At 45.0% G+C, this 21,628-nt stretch overlaps 1 protein-coding gene across 2 annotated transcripts; it reads right to left on the bottom strand.

Moving 5' to 3' along the window:
• Nucleotides 1–5,851: 5,851 nt before the first annotated feature.
• LOC123046527 (calcium-transporting ATPase 5, plasma membrane-type) lies at nt 5,852–16,865 on the bottom strand. Of its 2 annotated transcripts, none has more exons than XM_044469925.1 (34): nt 16,546–16,865; nt 14,663–14,779; nt 14,523–14,580; nt 14,176–14,276; nt 13,972–14,103; nt 13,796–13,885; nt 13,523–13,592; nt 13,212–13,282; nt 13,055–13,138; nt 12,901–12,978; nt 12,740–12,811; nt 12,197–12,280; nt 12,016–12,098; nt 11,765–11,873; nt 11,631–11,686; nt 11,509–11,551; nt 11,334–11,417; nt 11,069–11,206; nt 10,879–10,944; nt 10,703–10,801; nt 10,121–10,231; nt 9,878–10,045; nt 9,091–9,150; nt 8,750–8,911; nt 8,095–8,211; nt 7,885–7,983; nt 7,661–7,798; nt 7,322–7,422; nt 7,095–7,140; nt 6,891–7,025; nt 6,691–6,798; nt 6,497–6,588; nt 6,249–6,398; nt 5,852–6,138 (listed from the first exon to the last, which is right to left on the bottom strand). In XM_044469925.1, the coding sequence occupies exons 1-34, from the start codon at nt 16,693–16,695 to the stop codon at nt 6,135–6,137; spliced, it is 3,276 nt and encodes a 1,091-aa protein (XP_044325860.1). In that variant the 5' UTR covers nt 16,696–16,865; the 3' UTR covers nt 5,852–6,134. The 2 variants fall into 2 exon arrangements, with proteins under 2 accessions (XP_044325860.1, XP_044325861.1); XM_044469926.1 differs by having other exon boundaries at nt 6,307–6,398.
• Nucleotides 16,866–21,628: the final 4,763 nt, after the last annotated feature.

Here is a 21,628-nt window from a genome sequence, read left to right as displayed (position 1 = left end):
TGGCGGGGCCGGCTGCATGTGGGTGAAGGGAGTCAGCGCGTCCGTATACATGTAGCCGAAGAGAGACGACGTGGCAGAAGACATCACAGCGGCGGCTGGGGGAGGAGGCGCGGCGGCGCCAGGAAGGAGCAGCGGTGGCACGGGCGGCGATGGCGGCTTGATGCGGCGGCGGCGGCCCGGTGCGACGGCAGCGGCTGAAGGAGACGGGGTTGGCGCGGCTGCAAGAGGGCAGCGGCGATGGGGATGAGCGGCGGCGACGGCACAGGCGATGGCGGTGGCAGCCCGGTGCGACTGCGGTGGGTGGAGGAGAGGGAGATGGCGCGGCTGCAGGAGGGAGTACAGCGGCGAGGGGGATGAGCGGCGGCGACACGGACCAGCGGTGATGGCGGTTAGAGGCGACGGCGGCGGTAGTGTGCAGCGGCGGTGGCGCGGACCTGCGGCGGCGGCGGCTGGGTGCGGCGGCTGCGGCTAGGGCAGCGGAAGGCAGGGGATCGACTTGCTATCTTATACCATGTAAGCTAGGAAGAATGGGATTGCATGCATCGATAATTTCATTGATCGTGCCCGGGGCATATATATATAGATACAAGGGGTGCACCTGATGTCTTGTCTCCCAAGCTACATACAAATTGTAAATGGGAAGAGAGACGTGACAGGTGCAAAATATACACCCCATACCTATATACGTACATGCAGAAAATACATGTTCAACAAAATCAAGTGTCTGTTGTGACAGTCTTCATTCCGTAGTCTATACATATTGGAGAAGTATCCCAGCTGAAAAGAGAGTTAGACAAGGAGTAACCTCCTCTTGGAACTCAATGCACTAGACTTGCATTACTTCCATAATCTGCCAGCCGAAATAAAAATAGTTGCTTGGAGCCTCGAAGCCAAGAACTCGGTTTAAATGTGACGTTTTAGACAAGCAAATAAAAGATTGCACCGCACAACGTCAGTGATTTGTAACTCTGCTTAGATCAGCTGCCCATGTGGTCGATCGTACCACCCGATTGCAATGACAAAAGAGAGCTAAATATGCGCGATGATAGGATGGTGGTGCAAGTCATTGTGCCGGCTAGACGAAGCTAGCCAACATGGACTACTCACACAACTGCTCTAATTCAGAAGAAAGTGGATCCAGCTTTTGTACATAATTTTCAGTTGCTTGCGATTGTACATTGCCCACTTGCAAATTGACTAATTCGATCTAAATTAGTTGCTTTCCTGCAATACACATGCATCCACTGCAACTATTAAACATCCACATTTCATCATGCTTAAAATGATACTCCCTTCGTCCTGTAATGTCAGACGTTTTTTGACATTATAAGATAGAGGGAGTATATCCAAATTTAATAAGAAAAAAATCTGTGTGCTGATATGTTTCTGTATTTATATTGTTATAAAATATTGCAGTAGTACTCCACGATATATCTAGCAGAGTCACCCTCAGGCCAACTCCAGCGCACGACCCCATCCAGACGCCCGTTTCGCCCGGATTCTGTCTGTTTGGGGCCATAATGGGGTAGCCCATGTCCGTTTGGGGCCGTGCCGTGTCAGTACGCCCAACGTGCGGCCACACCCCAAATCATGTCCGGGGTGAACATAAATATAAAAAACCCACAAAAACTCAACTAAATGCCAAAAAAATCAAATAACACGAAAATCAATTAATTTAAACATAATTAAACATAATATAGTCTTCACGGCCCTTCATAGTTCTTAATTAACATAAAAACTTTAAAAAAATGATAATGGCCGCCCACGCGCTGCTGCCGTGCCCGTCGCCGTCTCACTCGCCATCGTTACCGTCCTCGTCACCAGTGAGGTCGATGTATGCCGGCAGCATCCAGAGGTGGGGAGGTGGCACCTGGAAGGTGGAAGGCGCCTGCACCACCTCCTCCGGTAGCGATGGCTCCCGCTCCGGTGACCGCAGCGGCGTGGGGCACCACTCGGACCCCACAATGTCGGCCATGTCCGTGGCCGTGCAAGACCGGCTCCATCGCTGGCGCACCAGGTGCGGGTGGAACACGGCCACGAGCAGCTCCTCCACCACCTCCTCCCTCGCTCCCTCATCTCCAGCTCGGGGACAGCCATGTCACCGGCCGCAGAGAGTGCCAGCGCGGTCTCTAGGCCCTCCCATTACCGCTCGTCGTGCGTGTTCATGGTGTCTTCCATGACACGTTGAAGGAGTCGGGCCTCCTCCTCCTCTGTCATGCGAGGAGGTGGTGGTGGCGACGGAGAGGGCGAAGGCGACGGCGTCGGCGTGATGCCGCGCACCCATGTACGCCTGTGCACCTGGGAAGAGCTCGGAGCACGCGCGCGGCGCTCTCTACGTACCCGCCGCGGCACCGTTGAGGTGCCGGCAAAGAAGGATGCGCGTCGTGTGTCGTGCTCGTTCCGAAACCATGTGTCTCAGGGGGCGGAGTCGACGCCGTACCTGGGGTCGTAGAACAGGTCGTCCGGCAGGAGGCGGCGGCGGTGTTCGATCTCCTCGCGGCGGGCACGGCCGCTCATCGGAATCGGCTTATGATCCGCGGATAGATGCCAGTTAATGGGCAGGTGCACGTCGCTCCAGGGGAGCGGCGTCCTCCTCTCCCAATAATGACGGCAAACTACCGCATGGATGTAGTGCCGGACGCGCTGACCGGCAGCCGTAGAGGCGATGATGAATGCGGGAGGCGCGGGGGCCCTTCATGGTGGTGATGCGGGCTCATCTTTGACGTCGCGGCACCGGCGGCCCGAGGACGAGCCAGCCTCGTGGTCGTGCGCCCCCTTGCAGCCGGTGTTCCACCACCCCATGGCTGCCAGGTGGCTGGCCGGCGAGCTCGACGAAGGAGAGAGGGAGAGCTAGGGTTTGGAAAGTGTCGGGTTTCAAGGAGGCAGCGCGGACTGGAGTGGGGAGTGTGGACTGTGATCGATCCACGGCTTCTCATTTAAGAAGGACGGCGACAGCTCGCCTGGGCGGATGATAGGTTGGGTCGACCGCGCGTGCGCATTTATGTTGGACAGGGGGGTAGGTGGCCGCCTGCCACGGGCCCCAATGTGGACGAGCGGCGCGTCCGTTTGATGTCCGCCTCGATCCAAACCGGCCGCATGTTTGCACTCGAAATGGGTCGGGCCAGACACAAAACAAACAAGATGGGTCCAGGACGTCGCGCGCTGGGCCGTGGGGTCTGCCCGTTCTGCCCCAAACGGACGGGGCCGAACGGGATGGGGTGGCGCGCTGGAGTTGGCCTCATGCCCTGGGTCATTAGTGATAAAACAATACAGCAGAGCATGAATTATATATTTACAATCGGCGTCTTCTGGTGCAAACTCCCAACCTAACGTTCGTGGCTGATGCACCTGGCAAGAGATTCTGACTTGCTATTATTATTAAACTCAAACTCATTAAAAGGCGCTAGAATGATGGCCAATCAGCTATGTCATGTGGCGCATGCTGGTTGGTCACGGTGAGAAAGTTTTTTTAGAGTTTTAAAATGGTAGGGAGACTTTTTTCGAGAAAAGTTTTTCTAGGCTTTTCCTTTTTCCTTTTAATTCCAGAAAATCATGACATTCATCTACTCCTTTTTCTTTGCAAGTAGACATGCAGCTACCTTTTATTTCTTGCGAGAGGACATACTCAAAGCTGAACGTTCCAGATTGGAAGTTCAAAATTTTCATTTCAAACTCGAAACGTTCATCTGAAAATTTTGTCGGTAGAGCACACCATGACGAAGTATGGAGGAAGCGTCCGTCGGCGGAAATAGAGGGGGGTGGAGCCAGGGTGGGCACCTAGCTAAAACCAAGTAGCTAACAATTTTCTCAAAAAAAAACACAAATTTACACGTAAACATCTACATGTTGTCTGATCTAGATCTGCAAGAAAAATATGTGCCAAGTTGGAGTTTTGTAGCTAGCTACATGTTGTCTTGGAGAGAAGTTGACCTTCTGTTCGATTTGTTCATTTGTGACCACGTGGCGTACGTGGTATGCAACCCAAAAAAAGATTTGTTCATGTGTGGGCCACTAGTAGCTAGCATATGGCACATGCATGCCAGCTAGACACATATGTATTCGATCTGTACGGGCGTACCGTCGATAGTTGACCGTAGGAGCAGCCGGCCGGGCAGAAGGCTGCCGTCCGTGGAGTAGTATGTTAAGTTAACACAACCAGACATGATTACGGATGATAATGCGACCTCGATTGTTTTGTCTTATGTTGGGTAAGCGCCCACAGATTTCAGCGAATGCAAGTACAAAACGTACGGCCGCTGGCATCATCATTGTCTAGCTTCTGGTTTTCGATCTCCTACCCACCCAAAAAAACAATCTTTGTGGATCTTTCCTTGGATTGTAGGATGCGTCCAGTGCGTGTTCATGGACTTTGAAACACGCTACTGCAGACATAAAATTATGTTATAGTACAGATTTCAAGTAAACTTTGCTTGATTAGCAATCGGTTAGACAGAAATCGGCATCAGTGGGTTGATTAGTACCAAGTTGTCAGTTGTTCTGATTGGTTCACAACGTCATTTGGATAGTCTCTTCTATACACATCCACCCACGAAAAATAATTCGGATCCATGATCCCAGCCTGGCATCAAAATAGTAATCTAAACGCTCTTATATTTTTTTATGTAGTGGGTACAGATTAACTGCAGAGTCGTGATCGAGAGCTAAAAAAATGATTGCTCACTGACAATGGTTAATTTCCACAGGCTATTCATACGCCCCCGTTCAGCCTCATCCATGTATATAGCATAATCTACAGTGGTTTGCTGACACGGGCAGGCGATCCAGTCTCACACGCCTGATTTGGCCTTACAGACTTTCGACAATGAGTTCATCGCGCCAAGAAACTTCGAGCGCAAGACGTAGAAAAATACAGACGTGCCGTACAACACGCGTAGGACTGGCACCCATCCCTTGTAAGTCAAAGCAGCAGCGAGTCGTACGTGCCTAACCGGGCAGTTTTTTACACGTGGTGCAGTGCATGCAGCTACTCCATGTGGCATGCAGCAGGTCAGTGATCAACTGTATAAGCATGCATAAGAAAGAAGAAGGCGGTACGAATCATGGGGGACACACACACACGTACCCTGATAGAAAGAGGACGGCGCTTTCATCTCGACCCAGCCGGCTGTATCGTGTCCACTGAACCACGGCCCAATCCATGGATCGACGACCCCGGCCACGGTAATTATCGGCTCCGGATCCCACAAAATCCAAGGGAAAACAGAACGAAAACGGCCGGTGAACCTAGTCCCAAACACAGGACCATCTCTGGTGCCGTGACCGGATCCACCCGTCTTTTAACTGTCACTAGCTTGGCTTAGACGGGAAGGAAAGGAAGGTGTTAAAAGTGACCGGCGACGCCCGATCGGCGACGGATGGACAGGTGGCGTCGAGAGCGGGGCTCGATCGCGAGGGGTAGGGCTCAGGGTAAGTCTCCGGTGTCTAACTCAACCTTATATTCCATTCGAATGAATCAAGGATCACAGGTCAAATCGTTTCGGAATCGAGCCAAACTTGCAGGAAAGCCAGCAATTTGTACATAAAAAGGCCAAAACACATATACCTGCCCCCGCCGTGTCACTTCGAACCAGATTATAGCCGTCGTCATGATTCCTGTTTCAGCAAATGAAGCAGCATCAACGCGCCAAGTACGTCGATGCAAATGAAGCAGCATCAACGCGCCCCAAGTACGTTGATACAATCACACCTTCGGAATTGATCCATTTGTTTTGATTTTGAACGACAACACAAAACGAGATGGCTTTCAAATAGTAGTTTTGTGCCCTACTCTGCAGGTTATCTGATCTCACAGAACGAAATGGTGCAAACGAAGCCACGAAGACAATGGTGGTGCTCCTTCCCAACATCCATTTTAAGCTAAATTCCAGCTTCCAAGTCAGCCACCAGGGGGCAACGGTCAGGCGTGTAGTTGTTAAAATATCGTGGCAAATCTGCAAAAGTGAGACCTAATATCCACTCCAAACCTAGTGTATTTACAAATCCAAATCACCAGATAATTACAGCCCCGATCATGTTAAAAGCTCCAAGCAAAAACTGCAAAGGTCCTCCTCGATGTCAGCCCATCACTTCACACCACCTCGATGTTCTTCACACCACTGTCTTCCTTCCCATCATCAGCTGCACAACATAGAAGTCATGCGAGGGGCACGATCAACAGAGGAGCGATAGGCAAGAACAGTTTTTCACAAAACAAAACAAAAAAAGATATGCAAGGATAGTGGGCCAACAATGGCAACACGAAGTCGAGCCAAGGCAAGAAAAGAAAGCACGCGATGTGAAACACACCCTCTTTCTTCCCTGGGCAGCAGCAAGTGAACATGTCTAATAACGGACGGTCTGGAACAGGGATAAGCTTTCCCACGAGTGCCAACGGCCAGCTAAACAAACAAGAGGAAGATCCCATCAGCTCAGGTTTTAAACAGGGGTACAAAGATACATATGTTCTGTTTCACCATAAAATAAAATAGACTTGTACCTGATAAAAGCAAGACCTATGGACACCAACCACAGCTGCCAGCTCAACCTGACTGTTGTCGTGAACTTGCCAAGGAACTCGATGATAAGCACCTGCACATACATAATACAAGAATGAGCAAATGACAATAGCAAAAGATCACTTCATGTGGCATACAGAACCGCACAAGAACTACTTCTGCGCCCTTTTCTTACCTGGAGCACAACCGTTATGGCTATAATGGCAATGAAGAGTTTGTTCCCTGCAATACCCTTGAAAATATTCAGCTCATCTGGTTTCCGAGCGTTGAACTCACTGAACACCTGCAGAAGACAAGATTGTGGGTTATGTTTAACCCCATCACATCAACTGTACGTATTTCTGAGTCAGACTAGAGCAAAAGCCAATGACTCACTTGGCAGAGAACAAATGTGTTGAATATGAAGGTATTTTTCAGAATTTCAGCATGCGCTGGGTTGTCATGTTCCAACCGTAGAAGGCTCAGGCCCTTGAAGGTGAGAGTAAGGAGGATTGCAACTTGATAGAAAGCCTGAAGAAACAATACGTTAGGCAGCAGAATGGCCACAGATATGAAGAGTAAAGTGCATATATAGCATACCATTATGAGCAAGTTTCTCCACATGATATTTGTTATCAAAGGCTCCCTGCAAACAACGAGGTCGGGACAGATTCAGCATGCAGAAAGCAAACTATGTTGGCACATAATTGCAGAATGGAAGGTATTGGCAAATCACTTCCAATCCATGAAGTTTGCCAGATAAGCGAGCTTAAATTTTGCCGAAACCAAGGAAGATATTTGAGCAACAATAGCACAAGAGAACAAACCTCCGCCCAACTGGTGGTCTCTGCATAAGGTGGTTGTTTGGTGGCTCAGTCGCCAATGCAAGAGCTCCCAGCGTGTCCATGATTAGATTAACCCAGAGCAACTGAAAACAAGGGAGGCAAAAGCATACAAATATCGCCCATCATTACAGAAACTGGAATGAGCAATTCATGTATCTTATAACTGGTTCAGAATACCAGCACAAAGAAAATGCCCTTAAACAAACTACAGTGAGACGTAAAAATACACAACCCACAATTGAACTTTACACAAATATCTTGAGAAAAACTTTGTCTGGTGAACTGGAAGTTTCCAGGCACAACATATTTAAGAATTCGAACCTGGACAGCATTCAGTGGCACGTCACCAGAACTGACAGCAGAAACTACATTAATTATCAAGGCTGCAACGTTGACAGTCAGCTGGAACTGAATGAATTTCTGAATGTTTGCATAAACTGAACGTCCCCATCTGACAACCTAAATCCAGAAACAAATATCAGATCTCGCCGTAGAGAATACAATTTCTGCTAAAAGCAGTTAATAAGAGGACACAATATACATACCCTCACAAGTGTCGCAAAATTGTCATCCAAGATAATAATATCAGAACTCTCCTTGGCAACTTCAGTTCCCTGGATGCCCATTGAGAGACCAATGTCGGCCTATGAATTCAAAATTGTGTAAGTACTACCGGATGGTGCTTCGTGAACATGTCCTGAAGATAGCTTCAACAGCTTGATCCAAAACAAAATGATGAACAACAATTCACAAACCTCATGCAGTGCTGGGGCATCGTTTGTGCCATCACCAGTTACAGCAACAACATGACCTCTGTTTCTGAGTGCCTTAACAAGTAGAAGTTTATCGTTCGGTGAAGACCTCCCCATAACCTGTAACAATGTATAGAGTACACTCAATGCAAGGGCAAAGTAGAAATGATATGCAAAACATAAAGCAATTGGTATAAACTAAACATACGGAAACATCAAATTAAGACAAAATAGCACAATAGTTTTAATCATGGGGGAAAAAATCTTTGTTAACTCATGCCAAGAACTGTGTTCTATATTTCTGCATATCTAACAGTTTAACACATGATGGGGCGCATAGACAAAATCAAAGCAACATAACCCATAACCAAAAAAATGGATACCAGGAGAATTAGGTAATTAGAAAGTGTGCGCCAAACAAAAGTTTGGTTGATTCCTACACCACTGATGCAAATCATTTCGAATACTACATCGCAGCAGTTGATCATTCTGTTGGCTTTTGGTCTCATACATCACACCTCCTAGGTTCATGTAATCTTGCAGGGAACAAGAAATCGCAGAAACAAGCACTGTAGTTTCTTATAAGGTTGTAATCTACTTATAGGTTTTTATCCACTGAAATCAACAAGATGCAAGCAATTGAGGGGAATAAACATACAGAGATTTTGTCGGCGACTTCCTCCCTTTCCAAATCTGACAACTCCCGGAAGGTCTTCCCTTCAATGATGGTTGGCTCTGATACGTTAGGATCAGTAAGAATACCACATTCCAAGGCAATCGCTCTGGCAGTTTGAAGATTGTCCCCAGTGACCATGCGGACCTAGACATTCAAAAATTAAACTCAATACAAGTGACCCCGAAAAACACTTGGCAAATACAGCTCGTACAAAACAAAGTTATGGAACTCGTCCAAATGAAGACCGTCTATTCTTCATTGTATACAGTTACTAAGATATGGCAGAAACTAGCATACTGACTCGCACGAGAATAAGGAAATACCTTAATGCCAGCTGCGGCACACAAGCGAATAGAATCTTGAACTCCAGGGCGGCAGGGATCCTGCAAAGTGAATTGGTTGTAAATTCTTGCAAACCAATGAAGGTCTAAATGGTTCATGACTTGTAAAGGCTGCTACTACATGTCAGTAAATGTTACAGTAATCACTAAGCAAGAAATAAAAGAGAATGGCCTCATGCAAGTTATACATATGTTGGTATCGCTTACAGATTTGGTAGTAGCCCATGCATCTTGTGCATGCAAAATTTCAATAAATGTTGCAAAAATCATTAGGCAAGAAATATAAGGTAATGATCTCATGCATGTGGCAAAAATGTTATTATCACTAGAAATGTTATTATTGTTACTAGTACAGGCTTCTGCATTACTACCATCAAAGGTAGGAGCAATCCTGATGGTTCTGTGTCTAAAGAGCAGTTAACATATGTCCAACAGTATTTCTTTTTCTATAGCTTTTACTCATGATTTTAGCATGCACTTGTTTGAGATATGAGTAGTACTTATCCAGACGAACAGTTTAGTGGAAACAAATTGGATACAGAGGGTCTGAGGGAGAGAGACAGAGAGAGAGCAATGCCAGTAGAACTAGTAATATGCATGTATGCAAACACACACAATGACAGAACCAGTAATATGCACGTACGCAAACGCAAACAATGACACGAGTCTCAACCACTAATCACAACATCAAGGAGTGATAAGCTATCAAAATAATAATACCCCATTAATAGTCATGGCTCATAGTTCAAAATATAGGATTGTTGCTTACCTTTATTCCCACAATCCCAAGCATAATCAGGTTATCCTCAGGTAATACCCAGTCAGCCCTCTGGTCCTCCTTTGGAACATCACTCATCTCACAAGGCCTGTAAGCAAAGGCGACGCAGCGAAGGCTAGCAACAGCCATGTCTTCAATGAATTTCTTGAACTCACCAACCTTAAACAGTAATTAGCTGGTTAGTTAGTTGCAACAATACTGTACTTAAGCAAATGATGGGAATTTGAAGTTTACTTTCTCAGGGGTCATTGATTGCTTTGAACCATCCGTGCCAATCCAACTAGTGCATGACTGCAAAATAAGTTCAGCAGCTCCTTTCCAGTATACATGAACCTCAGAGTCGCCCTCCAGAAAGAAAGAAAAAGGCATTATTTGAAGAGGTCGGAGAGAACACAATAGCAGCCAATTGAGCAGATATTAATTAAGGTCTATAACTCTCTTGATATTAATTTGTCAACAAAAAAATATGTTCGATCTTTAAGGAAGCAGGAAAGATGTACATCGTTACTCATAATAACAAATATAACAAATGAAGGGTACTGACATAGAATCATAGAAATGGTACATTTTCATCAGCTGAAACCATTAGCAGTACAACTATCAAGACGTGCCCATAGGATGGACGGAGATGCTGTTCAGCCTATTATAGCAAAGTAAATTCAGCAATGGTTCACTGAAAGGACAATCATTTTTTTTTTTTTGCAAGAAATGTCATGCAAAGTTACCAAACAAGGAATTTTGCTGAGGCCAAGAGAACCATAAATCCACCATAAAAAATTAAGGAAATTGTCACTGCTACAGATAAAAATGAATTACCAGTTGCACCGCAACGCCGCCTCGCTTTTTCTCTGAATTGAATGGGAAGACTTGAAGAATGGAGGATTTCGATCTTGTTTCACTGAATTTCATACCAAGCTGTTGAATATAAAGATCATGGTTACCAAGCAGGAGACACAGAGAATATAGGGTGACGCTACTACGAGAAGCCATACCTGCAACCCCCAAGACAGAATAGCCTTTTCGGTCGGTGATCCAGTCACCTCTGGAGCTTGATCACCCTGTGACAATGAACAAAAGTCAGTAGCCACACAGCTGAACCATAACATGTTAAAAGGAAGAAAAACATGTTCAGATTCATGGATGAAAAAGTGCCTGTGACGTAAATTATAAGTTTAGCCTGACCTCCGGCTCAAATATGCTTCCAGATGTATTCTGAGCAATTCCTTCAATAATCATTGTTGATACAGCAGCAGATAGCTTCTGAGTGTTATCTGGAGGATCCATCTTCTCACCACCAAAGTATGCCTCAACAACAGTCATCTTAATAATGACAATGAAGAAAGTGGAAAGGAGTCAAGGCCCAAGCATATTTGAGAAATCATGAATCCTACCATGGAATTTCCATGTATTAAGACAAGGACGATACTAAAAAGAAATAGCTTTCCACCTGATTTAAAGTTAATGTTCCAGTCTTGTCACTGCAAATTGTTGTTGCAGAACCCATTGTCTCGCATGCAGAAAGTCTCCTGACCTATTAACATATGGTTGAGAATGCATGAGACCGGCTGTTACTACAAGTAACACAGCACAGTAACAAACACAAGCAAGCAATAGCAACATACCAGAGCTTTATCCCTCATCATTTTGCGCATCGAAAAGGCGAGCCTGACAAAAATATGAAGTGTCATCGGGTAAGTCATTGCTAGCATGCTACAAGAAAATTACGCATTAAAATTATGCTTACGTTAATGTGACAGCCAATGGTAGTCCTTCGGGAACAGCCACAACCACAATTGTGACCTAATTACATCCAAAGATGATAAGGTAACAGAAATTGTAAAATGCAAATCAGCAGTCATGACTAAATTGAAAACCTACCGCCACTGTGAAGATTTTAACTACTCCACGTATTGTCTCACCAACACCCATCTTTCCTTTGACATATTGCGGAGAGCCATCCGGATTGTACGTATGCCCAGTGAAATACCTAGAACAAAACAAGGTGACAGAAATAAGCCACAAAGCTAGTTGGCCAAGTTAAACTATGCATCGATATACCTAGAAGAAAACAAGGTGACAGAAATAAGCCACAGGGCTAGTTGACCAAAATAAACTATACATTAATATACCTGGCCAAGAGGACAACCAGAACAGCAACAGCAACAGAAAGTCCAATTATTCCAATGAAGGTAGCAACACCATTCAAGCGAACCTACTCCAGAACAAATAAGATCATGCCAATTCACACGATCAAAAAACATGTCAACACACGGTGTCATGTGTAGGCTAATAACAAGTACAGGATCAAACCTGTAGTGGTGTTTCTTCACCAGAGTCTTCAGATATGCTTGCCATCAGCAGACCCCATTCAGTGTTAATACCAACAGCGGTCACCTGTGTAACATACAGTAGATTCCCCATGATCAATGATCAATTGCAATGCCCTCTGTCATGACCATATATATTAATCAAAATATCTAGTACCACATACATATGTTACGACAACGCCCCAAAAATAACTACGCTCAAGCCCTTACAACTACACTTGAGCCCAGGCTGACTCAGGTTCGCCAAAAAGAGACTAGCCAGCCCACTATGTATGACAAAAAGATGCCAGTCTTTAAATGTGAGAAATGCACAACAGTTATAGTATCACGATACCTTCTCTTTTTTTCCAAAAAGTAAAATGGTTTCAAGCAAGATCCAACTAATAACTTAAATCTATTATGTCCCACAGGAAAAACATAAATTGAGGTTACTGGACTTCCAAGTTCACATCACAAAGTACAGAAATTTTCAGAAGCTGAAAGTAGCTAGACATTTTCTCCATTTGGTAGGCACAGATATACTCACCAGCATTGTACCATAGCCGTCGGCGACTTTGCAACCGGACATCATAAACGGTGACTTCTGGTCTTTGTTTACCTTCAATTGACAACCAGCTTGCAGTGTCAGCTTAAGACTTCACCTAAACTAGTTCCAAAAGGCAAAAAACGCGTATAAAAGTAGCTCACTATTTTGCTTTCGCCAGTCATGCTCGATTCATCTATGGAGAAGGAGTGACCACTAATAAGGACTCCATCAGCAGGTACCTGACACAGAAATTTGATTAGCACCTTGTATTTCTAAACTGCTTGCAGCCAAAATAAAGATCAATGGCATTCATACCTGGTCACCAATCTTGAGGGGCACCACATCTCCAACAACCAAATCAAAAATTGATACCTTGATTCGCCTTCCACCTCTCACAACCTGAACGAGAACATCTGAGACATTATTCAGGAAGAATAAACAATTTATAACAAGATGAGTCTAAAATTTTAACCTCCAATTGAATGTTCTGTTTCTCCTCATTCAAGTTTTGGAACTGCAACGATTGCTTGTAGTCACTGGTAGCTGGACAACATTGTGATACGTTAATAATAAATGCCAAGTAACATGTCTAAGATAAGTTTCAGGAATACATGCTGTGACTGCAACACTTTACACTTTTTATTTTCTTATTCGGCACTGATCTATATTGTCCAAGGAATTTAGACGCTGACAGTGCAAGTTAAAGGACAGACTAAACGTTGATATTATTATAATTGCTCACAGAAATAACCAGAAACAGGAAAGATGGTTGTGGTGGCATACCTGTAACAAAAATAACAAGGAGTACAGCAAAACCAATGCTGGCCCCATCATACCACCCTTCTTTTATCCCCTAGAAACCAGAAAAGGTTGTAATGGGAGTCATAGACACATAAAACCAGACACAAGAATGGTGATGAACCATCTAGTTAATGGTAACCAGCTGAGCAAAGAGAAAAATCTAAATGAAAATAAGTTACAAGCTGAGCAAAGAGGAATGATGCTGGATCAACATGCAGAGGTAAATAACAGATGAACTAAAGATCCAACACACACCTCTGTATATATGCCCAAGGCCAATGAAACCGCAGCGGCGACCATGAGGATGATGAGTGTCAAATCTTTACAAGCATCCCACACGAAGGCCTAAATAACAGTGAGAACACACCAAGAGTGAGCCTCCAGACAGAAGACAGCAATTGCCATACTAATATAAGAGAACAATCTCATACCAAAAAGCTTCTTCCTTTCTTGCGAGGGTATGTGTTCGACCCGAATGCATTCTTTCTCGCATCAATATCGGACTCCTCTCCACTGATCCCCTTGTCAGTATCTGTCTTCAGCATATTTGCTAGCCCTGAAATCTGTAGGGAAGGTTACAAGACGCAAACTATGACAGGAAAGTGTGAAGCACACTGACAACAGAATTAGCTCACCCCTTCATACTGCTGTAGAGCAGAGTAGTTATGATCTCTGGTCAGTGCTGTAAGCTGGTCTTCTTTAATTCCAAAGCCAAGAGCACCATCGGCATGAGCTTCTGCAAAAATCATCATCAAAGAAATCCTATCAGAATTTCATGAAACTGATCTGTACATCCCATGATTATAGTCTGAATTCAGTCCGAATTCAGATGACCACTATCGAATGATATATTACATATTAGCAAGTTCCTACAAAGCATTAATAAATTGTCTGCTCAGAATGCTCAAAAGAGCAAACCCAAACGACGACTGTACAGAGCACAGGAAGGACTGGTAAGTGGGTAGGTGAGAAAGGAAATTACCTGGTGCGTCCTTTGTAGTCGTACCGACTCGAGCTGCTTCTTTGAAACGGAATGCGGCCTAAAGAAGGAAATAAGGAAAAATCAGCATAAATCAACTAATCGGCTAAATGAAACAAAGAGAAAACATGACGATGCAATACCCTGATAACATGAGCTTGTGCACGAATTTTTCTTATGACTTCCTCCTTTTGCGCCTCTTTTTTCAAGTCCAATGTGTACCTGAATCGCCTTGATGCATTCAGGACAAGAGCTGCTTGCTGCAGTGGACAAAATCGAAGGGATTATATTCAGAACAGTCTAAAAGATCAGCACTCAATCAACAGCAGTAAGAACCAATGTGTCCAGCCTCCTAAGGAAAGAAGCTCCAGTTACTGACAGCACCCAGAAAAGACCACATTGCGCTAGCAATGGCTTAAATAAAAGGTTGCGCCACCAGCACAAACTTTGTGCAGCATACTGCAAAATTAAACTACAGACTAGACATTGTGTCAGAAACTCCAAGTTTGAAGGAGACCCGATACAACTATATTATCGGACACAACTACAAATTTCCCATCTCCACTCCTTGAAGTTGTTAGTTAGATGCAAACACAATACTACCGTGCAAAAGATTTATTATCAAAATAACTAAAATTGCTGGCAGCCCTAATGGCCAGCAACCACTTCTGCACGTGGCTGCAATGGCCCCGGGTGGGGATCAAACCAACCTACACCCACATATTTCAACAAGTTCCAGCTAATATTTCCTGTTCTAATAAAATTTCTGAATGAGATCCGACAGTTGCGGGCCACCGGTCCCGAACATAATAGAGCTTTATGAAAAGACAATCGCAAAGCAAATCTGGAGGAATCGCACATGATAACAACAGATTGCGTCGTTTTCGAGTGGTATTTGGGAGTATGTAGTACTAGATGAATGAACAGTGTATGTACGGAATTGCGAATATTGTGAATCCGGGCAAGTTTGCAAAAGCTCAAGGACTGCTTGCCGACATGGATGGCGCAAATGTAGCCACTCCGAACAGAAAATTAAATACTACTTCATCTGCAGCAGTCTCGGACCATACTGGTGAGTCAAACATAGGTATGACTACTATCAAATTCGAGACGTCAGAACAATACTACTCCCAAGACGAGCACGTCGGCAGCTCAAAGCACTGCCACGGTTCGACGCGTGGCTACTCCGCTCCACCAATCCAGAATATTATAATGCGCACCTACATCTACAGGGTTCTAAGAAATCGTCAGTGTTCGGAAGAAAAATGCAAAAGCGAGAGCGTATCCCAGAGAAAGGGAACGGAAGCCCAAATCTAACGCAACTTCACGGTCTGCGTCAAAGGCAATAGAACAATTCGAAAGCATTGAGGGCACAGCGCAAAGCCGGTGGAAGCGCGAATCAATTCGCGAAACAGGAAAGAGAAGCCACCCTGAATCAAACCCAAACAAATGGCTCGGTGGGTGGGCTCCGCGCACGCGAAATCGAATCGAAGAACAAAGGCGGCCGACTGACGCATCCGCTCGGTGGAAGCAAAAGCGGAGCGGGAGGCGATGTCTCGGTAAAAATAATTGGACATAAAACTGTGAAGGCAAGCACGGATGCGGAAGGGGGAAAATAGCATGGGAACGGAAGCGTCGGAAGGAGAAAACCCCACTCTCGTCTCCCAACAAGCATCAAAAGCAGGGGAATCGACCTAACCATGTACAGATGCAGGCCCGGGCCAAGAATGCCGAGGCAAAACCGCGGGATTCTGAACCCTAAACTCGGAGACCGGAAAGTAGCTCGTCTCTAAACTAACAGGAGCTAGCGATATATTTGGAATTCAAAACCCTACGCGCGGCATGGAATCCTAGAGAAACTAAGCAAATCTGGAGGAAACGAGCAGTAAAAACCCTCAGGCCACACATTAGAAACGAGCGAGCAGTTCAGAATAAACACCCAAAATTCAGCGCTGCGAGCTCACAGCAGCCGAAACATGTCAGGGGAAAAATAGCTAGCGAAGGAGGAGCGGCGGCGGCGGCTCACCCTCCATTTTTTGAGGCGCTCGACGGGTGCGCCCTTGCCGGGGATGTCGAATGGGTCGCTGCCGCTGCCGCCGCCGCCGCCGCCCACGCTGCCCCAGCTGCCGCTCCGCCGCGCCTTGCTGGCGCCGCCGCCCGACGAGGACGACTCCATCCGCTCCTCCTCACCCGCAGGCCGCGGCACAGCACGCGGCTTCCTTGCGGAGAAGGGAGATATTTCCCGGCGAGCAGTGGATTGGGAGAGAGGGCTTTTGTGAAGGGAGGGCGTCGCTGCCGAGTTCTCCGCTGCCGTTAACCAGCACTACCGTCCAGAGTAGAGTCACGCCGCGGGCGTGCCACCGATTTATATGGGCGGGGTGGGGCAAAAGCCTCGCTGTCCGCTGTCTACTGCCTCTACTGCTCGAATTTTAACACAGGGGCTCGTCGCCACGTACGGGTTTTTCTGGAGGGGTTGGGACGCGTATTCTATCCGGTGGCCCCGATGCGTTTTCAGAAGGAAGGCAACCGGCCTCTCCTTCCTCGATATTATATAGGGTCTGTCTATGTCATATCTCACATCTAACTTTTTCACCCTTAATTTTTTTTTAAAGTCTCTCATGGATTTGTTTTCTTCCTAGGATGAGGGCGTTAGATGTGAGATAATATCTCACATCTTGATGTGAAATAGCAAATCTGATATATATATACTTTTCATATTAAAAATGAGATGGTTTGAAGGAAACAGAAAGATTGTCAGAAGTTCCCATAAACAACAACACGTACCATTGATTTACTGGCTTTTTATAGTATATGTAGTGGAGTTTTTTTAAGATCATTACAGACGCAAACGTCCATACATACGCGCGTACATTCACTCCTATGAACGCATATACGCACACCAAATTCTGATGGACTGGAAATACCACTGTCCCTTTAACCATCCAGTCACAGGTTGGTTCGTTTATAGTATGGTGGATCACAGCCCTATATCTTCCTCAACATGTGTATATATACTTGTATATTAGTAGTATCCAGATACTATGGAAAAAACAAAAAGGTCACAATAACTTCACATAGGAAACAGAGTACACCCTGACCTTTTCTTTTTAGAAAACTTCCGGTCTAATCTCTTTGTTCCTAAATATTTATCTTTCTAGACATTCCAAATAGACTACAACATACAGATGTATATAGACATATTTTAAAGTGTAGGTTCACTCATTTTGCTTCGTATGTAGTTACTTGTTGAAATCTTTAGAAAGACAAATATTTTGGGAATGGAGTGATATTCATCTTCAATCATAATAGTACAACGAACACCAGAAATAATAAAAATTACATCCAAATTCATAGACCACATAGAGAAGACTGCAAGGACTGAAGTGAGGCGAAGGCGTGTCGCCGTCATCGCCCATTCCATCGCAGGAGTCGGGCAAAAGAATTTGACGGTCGGGAAGCCGTCGTGCTAAGACCCCATAGGGCCAGCGCACCAAAACAGCAAATGTCGCCGATGAATAATAACGTAGATCGAAATGTTCCAACCCAAAGACACACAAACGTAGACGAACAACGACGGGATCCGGGCAAATCCACCAAGGAGAGCGCCGGAGACACACCTTCACACGCCCACCAACGATGTTAGGCGCACAGCCGAAACGGGGGCTAGGCGAGGAGACTTTTATTCCATTTTCAGGGAGCCGCCGCCGTCTGATCTTCCTGAGCAGGACACAAACCCTAACAAAACAAAAAGGAACGACAAAAATCGGAGCCCTCCCGCCGGCCCTAGCCAGGATCCACCATGGCCCTAGGTCCACCGAAGACGGCGGACCAGCAACGGCGCCGGCGAGAGGCAGGAACCCTAGCTTTTTTTGGTGGAGGAGGCGGCGGCTCGTGGTTCCAAAAGATGTGTACCGTGACTTAATTGTAGAACTCCCCCGATCCATATTAACTGTTGTTACAACTTTTGGTGTTTTTTTTACCTAGAACAACTCGTTCCAATACTAAACTGGCACAGCGATGCCGCTGGCAACCACAATTGGAATTGGTGCTGTTTTTATTACAACGTTGTACTCGGAGAGAGTAGTTGATCGTAATCGTCATATCATCACAATTGTATCCAAACATAAATGGTTGTTGGATCCAAAGAGGTTAGGTGCATTTGGATCGCCACAATTGTAACCAAACACAGTACATCTACTGATTTTGTTAAAAGTAGCACAGTAATATATATTGTATGCGTGTGAGAGACTAAACATAATAAATGTCATGTTACGCACGGATGCGCAGAGCGTCCAGTTATATTAGTTAAAAAGCAACTCGATGCCAAATAAATAAGCTTAAAACCATATGAAAAAACTTGAAGGGCACCCGCATTGCATCGACTTCATGGCAGCATCTCCATTACCTATCCCAAAATGCTACCACCATGGACCATAACCCATCAACCGGGCGACAAGTGATTTGGCAAAGGGTGTGATACTCCAATGCAATGTCTTACATAAAGAATCGTCATTCACAAACCAATGTTGTTTGGTCCAACCACAAGATCGAACACAGCAATGGTTGTCACCACCGAACCAAGACTTCAAGCCAACTTCTTCGACAAGGAACAACGTGTCGACATCAATGTTGCATGGTGTAGGCTAGATCATGGGTTTCACCCCACGAGAATATAGTCTTGATTCAATTGCGAATATCGCCATCCATCTCGCTATTGACCTGCTAGCTAGCTGGCTCCTGGTGTAGATTTGTTTCGGGTGAGAAATTGCCGAACGAGATATATCAATCATGTCCCTTCCGGTCGGTATTGTACCATTGTCCCGCCGATTCTTGCCAAGCAGGCCACACAAAACGTCATGGTAGTCTCAAATGCCACATGCGCCGTCCAGATACCATATCATGGTACGCTTGGGCCTGGATTAGACCAACCGCTATAAACATTGCTTGTCGTGCTGCAATGTTGCGTCTCCGTGATCTATCGTGACTGCACCATTACACTGACACGACGTTGCTGCCATGAGAGAGATGTGCGGCTTAAACGAGGAGCATTGATGTAGAGTGTGTTTTGCCTAAGGGGAGATAATGTGGATTGGTGATGGTGACGAGGGTTTAGGGCTCCACCCATGTCGCCCCTTTGGGCGAATATGGCTTATTTTCTCAGATTTTCCGATATCAAGATCTCTGATGGGTAGAATTTCTTCAGTGATGCCAGGGCGTATTTAACTTATTTTGTCAGTGAGGGGCATGTTTTACTTAAAACCTAATTTCAGTTGGTTCATGTGAAATTTATACAGTAGTTATCATATTTCTATTCTTTTTTTTGAGGTATTATATTTATATTCGAGTATACACATTTTGTCATGCGAGCCTGGTTTGTTAGATTCTAATTAGTGTGCCCCTGCGGGTGTAAATCAATTCAAAATAACCGAAAATCCAATTTCTATGTAAGACATGTACACAGATTATACATACTCCACTAGTCCCTCCGTCCAAAATAATGGAATCTCTAGAATTGTCCTAAGTCAATCTTCATTAATTTTGATCAAGTCTATGTAAAAACATATCAACATCTTATACAGGGAAAAAAATGTCTACAAAACAAATATACCTTATTAGATTCATTGTGAAATATGTATTTTCATACTACCCCCCGTCCCCAAATAGGTGCCATATAAATTTAGTCAACAAGCCAATGTTTTCTAAGTTTGACCATGTATATATCAAAAAATGAAGATAAACAATATCAAATCAGTATAATTATATCAACCATTAGATATATTTTTGTAATCTATCTATTCAATATTGTACTTTCTCCGTAAAGAAATATAAGAGTGTTTAGATCACTAAAGTAGTGATCTAAACACTTTTACGTTTTTTTTACAGAGGGAGTAGCTGTTTATTTTTTCTATATATTTGGTCAAACTTAGAGGGAATTAACTTTTTGACTGAATTTATGCGCCGTCTATTAGGAGGGAGAAGGAGTATTATATATGCTTGACATCGTACATCTCTGCGTATTTTTCTGTAGACTTAGTCAGGCTTACAGAAAGCTTTTCACCCGCAAAAGAAAAACTTACAAGAAGCTTTGACTTAGGAAAATCGTACTCCCTCCGTTCCTAAATATTTGTCTTTTTAGAGATTTCAACAAGTGACTACATACGGAGCAACATGAGTGGATCTACACATTAAAATATGTCTATATACATCCGTATCTGTAGTCCATTTAAAATCTCTAGAAAGACAAATATTTAGGAACGGAGGGAGTAGAACACTAATTATTTTGAAACAGAGGGAGTAGTTTATTTCAGATCATAACCACCTCAGAATTTCAACTAACCGCCATCAGATTACACCGCTGCCTAATGTTTTCTCTAAAAATGTGCGTGTGAATTATCATTGCGCCAAAACAATTTGCTGTGGGAGATTTTTCTGCCGTCTTCTTTTGAATCCAGTGCTGCCCTAGACGGCAGCTTCCCTCTCAACAACGGCAGCTTTGGAGTGCTAGTACGGATTGCTAGATGTGCCCGTATGAACTTGCGTAAAGTTAAACGGGCGAGTACGGGAGCATATATTCCCCGGCCCGATATCTGGTCTGCGTTTTCTTTTCTTTTTGGGTGACAAACGATATCTTGTCTGCGTTGGTTGGGCGATGGACGCGTGAAGCCCGCGTGTTGGCGGCATCAAAGCTCTAGTCGACAGTCGACACCAAGAATCAATCGACCGCACGGACCGTGCGACGCGCCGATGACACATGCAATGTCTTTGCTACTTTTGCGTGGATCCAACAGGGAGTTTACAGACACGCCCGTGAAAAAGTGCGCAAATCTTGGGAAAACGACGCGTTCGTTTTGCCACCGGTTTGCGGGAACGGCGGGTTTTGCGCGCACTAGTTCACCATCCGATCGAATAACTTGCGCATGTCTCCCCGGCCGGCCCTCGCCATGATAGTCGCCAATGTGTTTTCCCGCTGTCGTGAGGATTTGAAGGCCATTGATAGTCTTTGTTAACCTCCTCTGCTGTTAATCTAATCTATTCGCTTTGCTAGCTAGCTTGCTGTTGCCGCTACAGCGCTGGACTTGGATCCAACCCAACCGCCCAATCTAATCATT

The sequence above is a fragment of the Triticum aestivum genome, chromosome 2B, assembly GCF_018294505.1.
Source record: "Triticum aestivum cultivar Chinese Spring chromosome 2B, IWGSC CS RefSeq v2.1, whole genome shotgun sequence".
Lineage (NCBI taxonomy): Eukaryota > Viridiplantae > Streptophyta > Magnoliopsida > Poales > Poaceae > Triticum > Triticum aestivum.
The sequence above is the reverse complement of the archived record's forward strand: the minus strand, read 5'-3'. Positions and strand labels throughout refer to the sequence as shown.

Coding starts and splice junctions, on each gene's coding strand:
- LOC123046527 (XM_044469925.1), bottom strand. CDS start 16,695: ATGGAGTCGTCCTCGTCGGGCGGCGGCGCCAGCAAGGCGCGGCGGAGC. Junction 12,979..13,054: donor CCCTCAAGATTGGTGACCAG/GTATGAATGCCA, acceptor TTTCTGTGTCAG/GTACCTGCTGATGGAGTCCT. Junction 10,232..10,702: donor GCGGCGTTGCGGTGCAACTG/GTAATTCATTTT, acceptor TTCTTTCTGGAG/GGCGACTCTGAGGTTCATGT.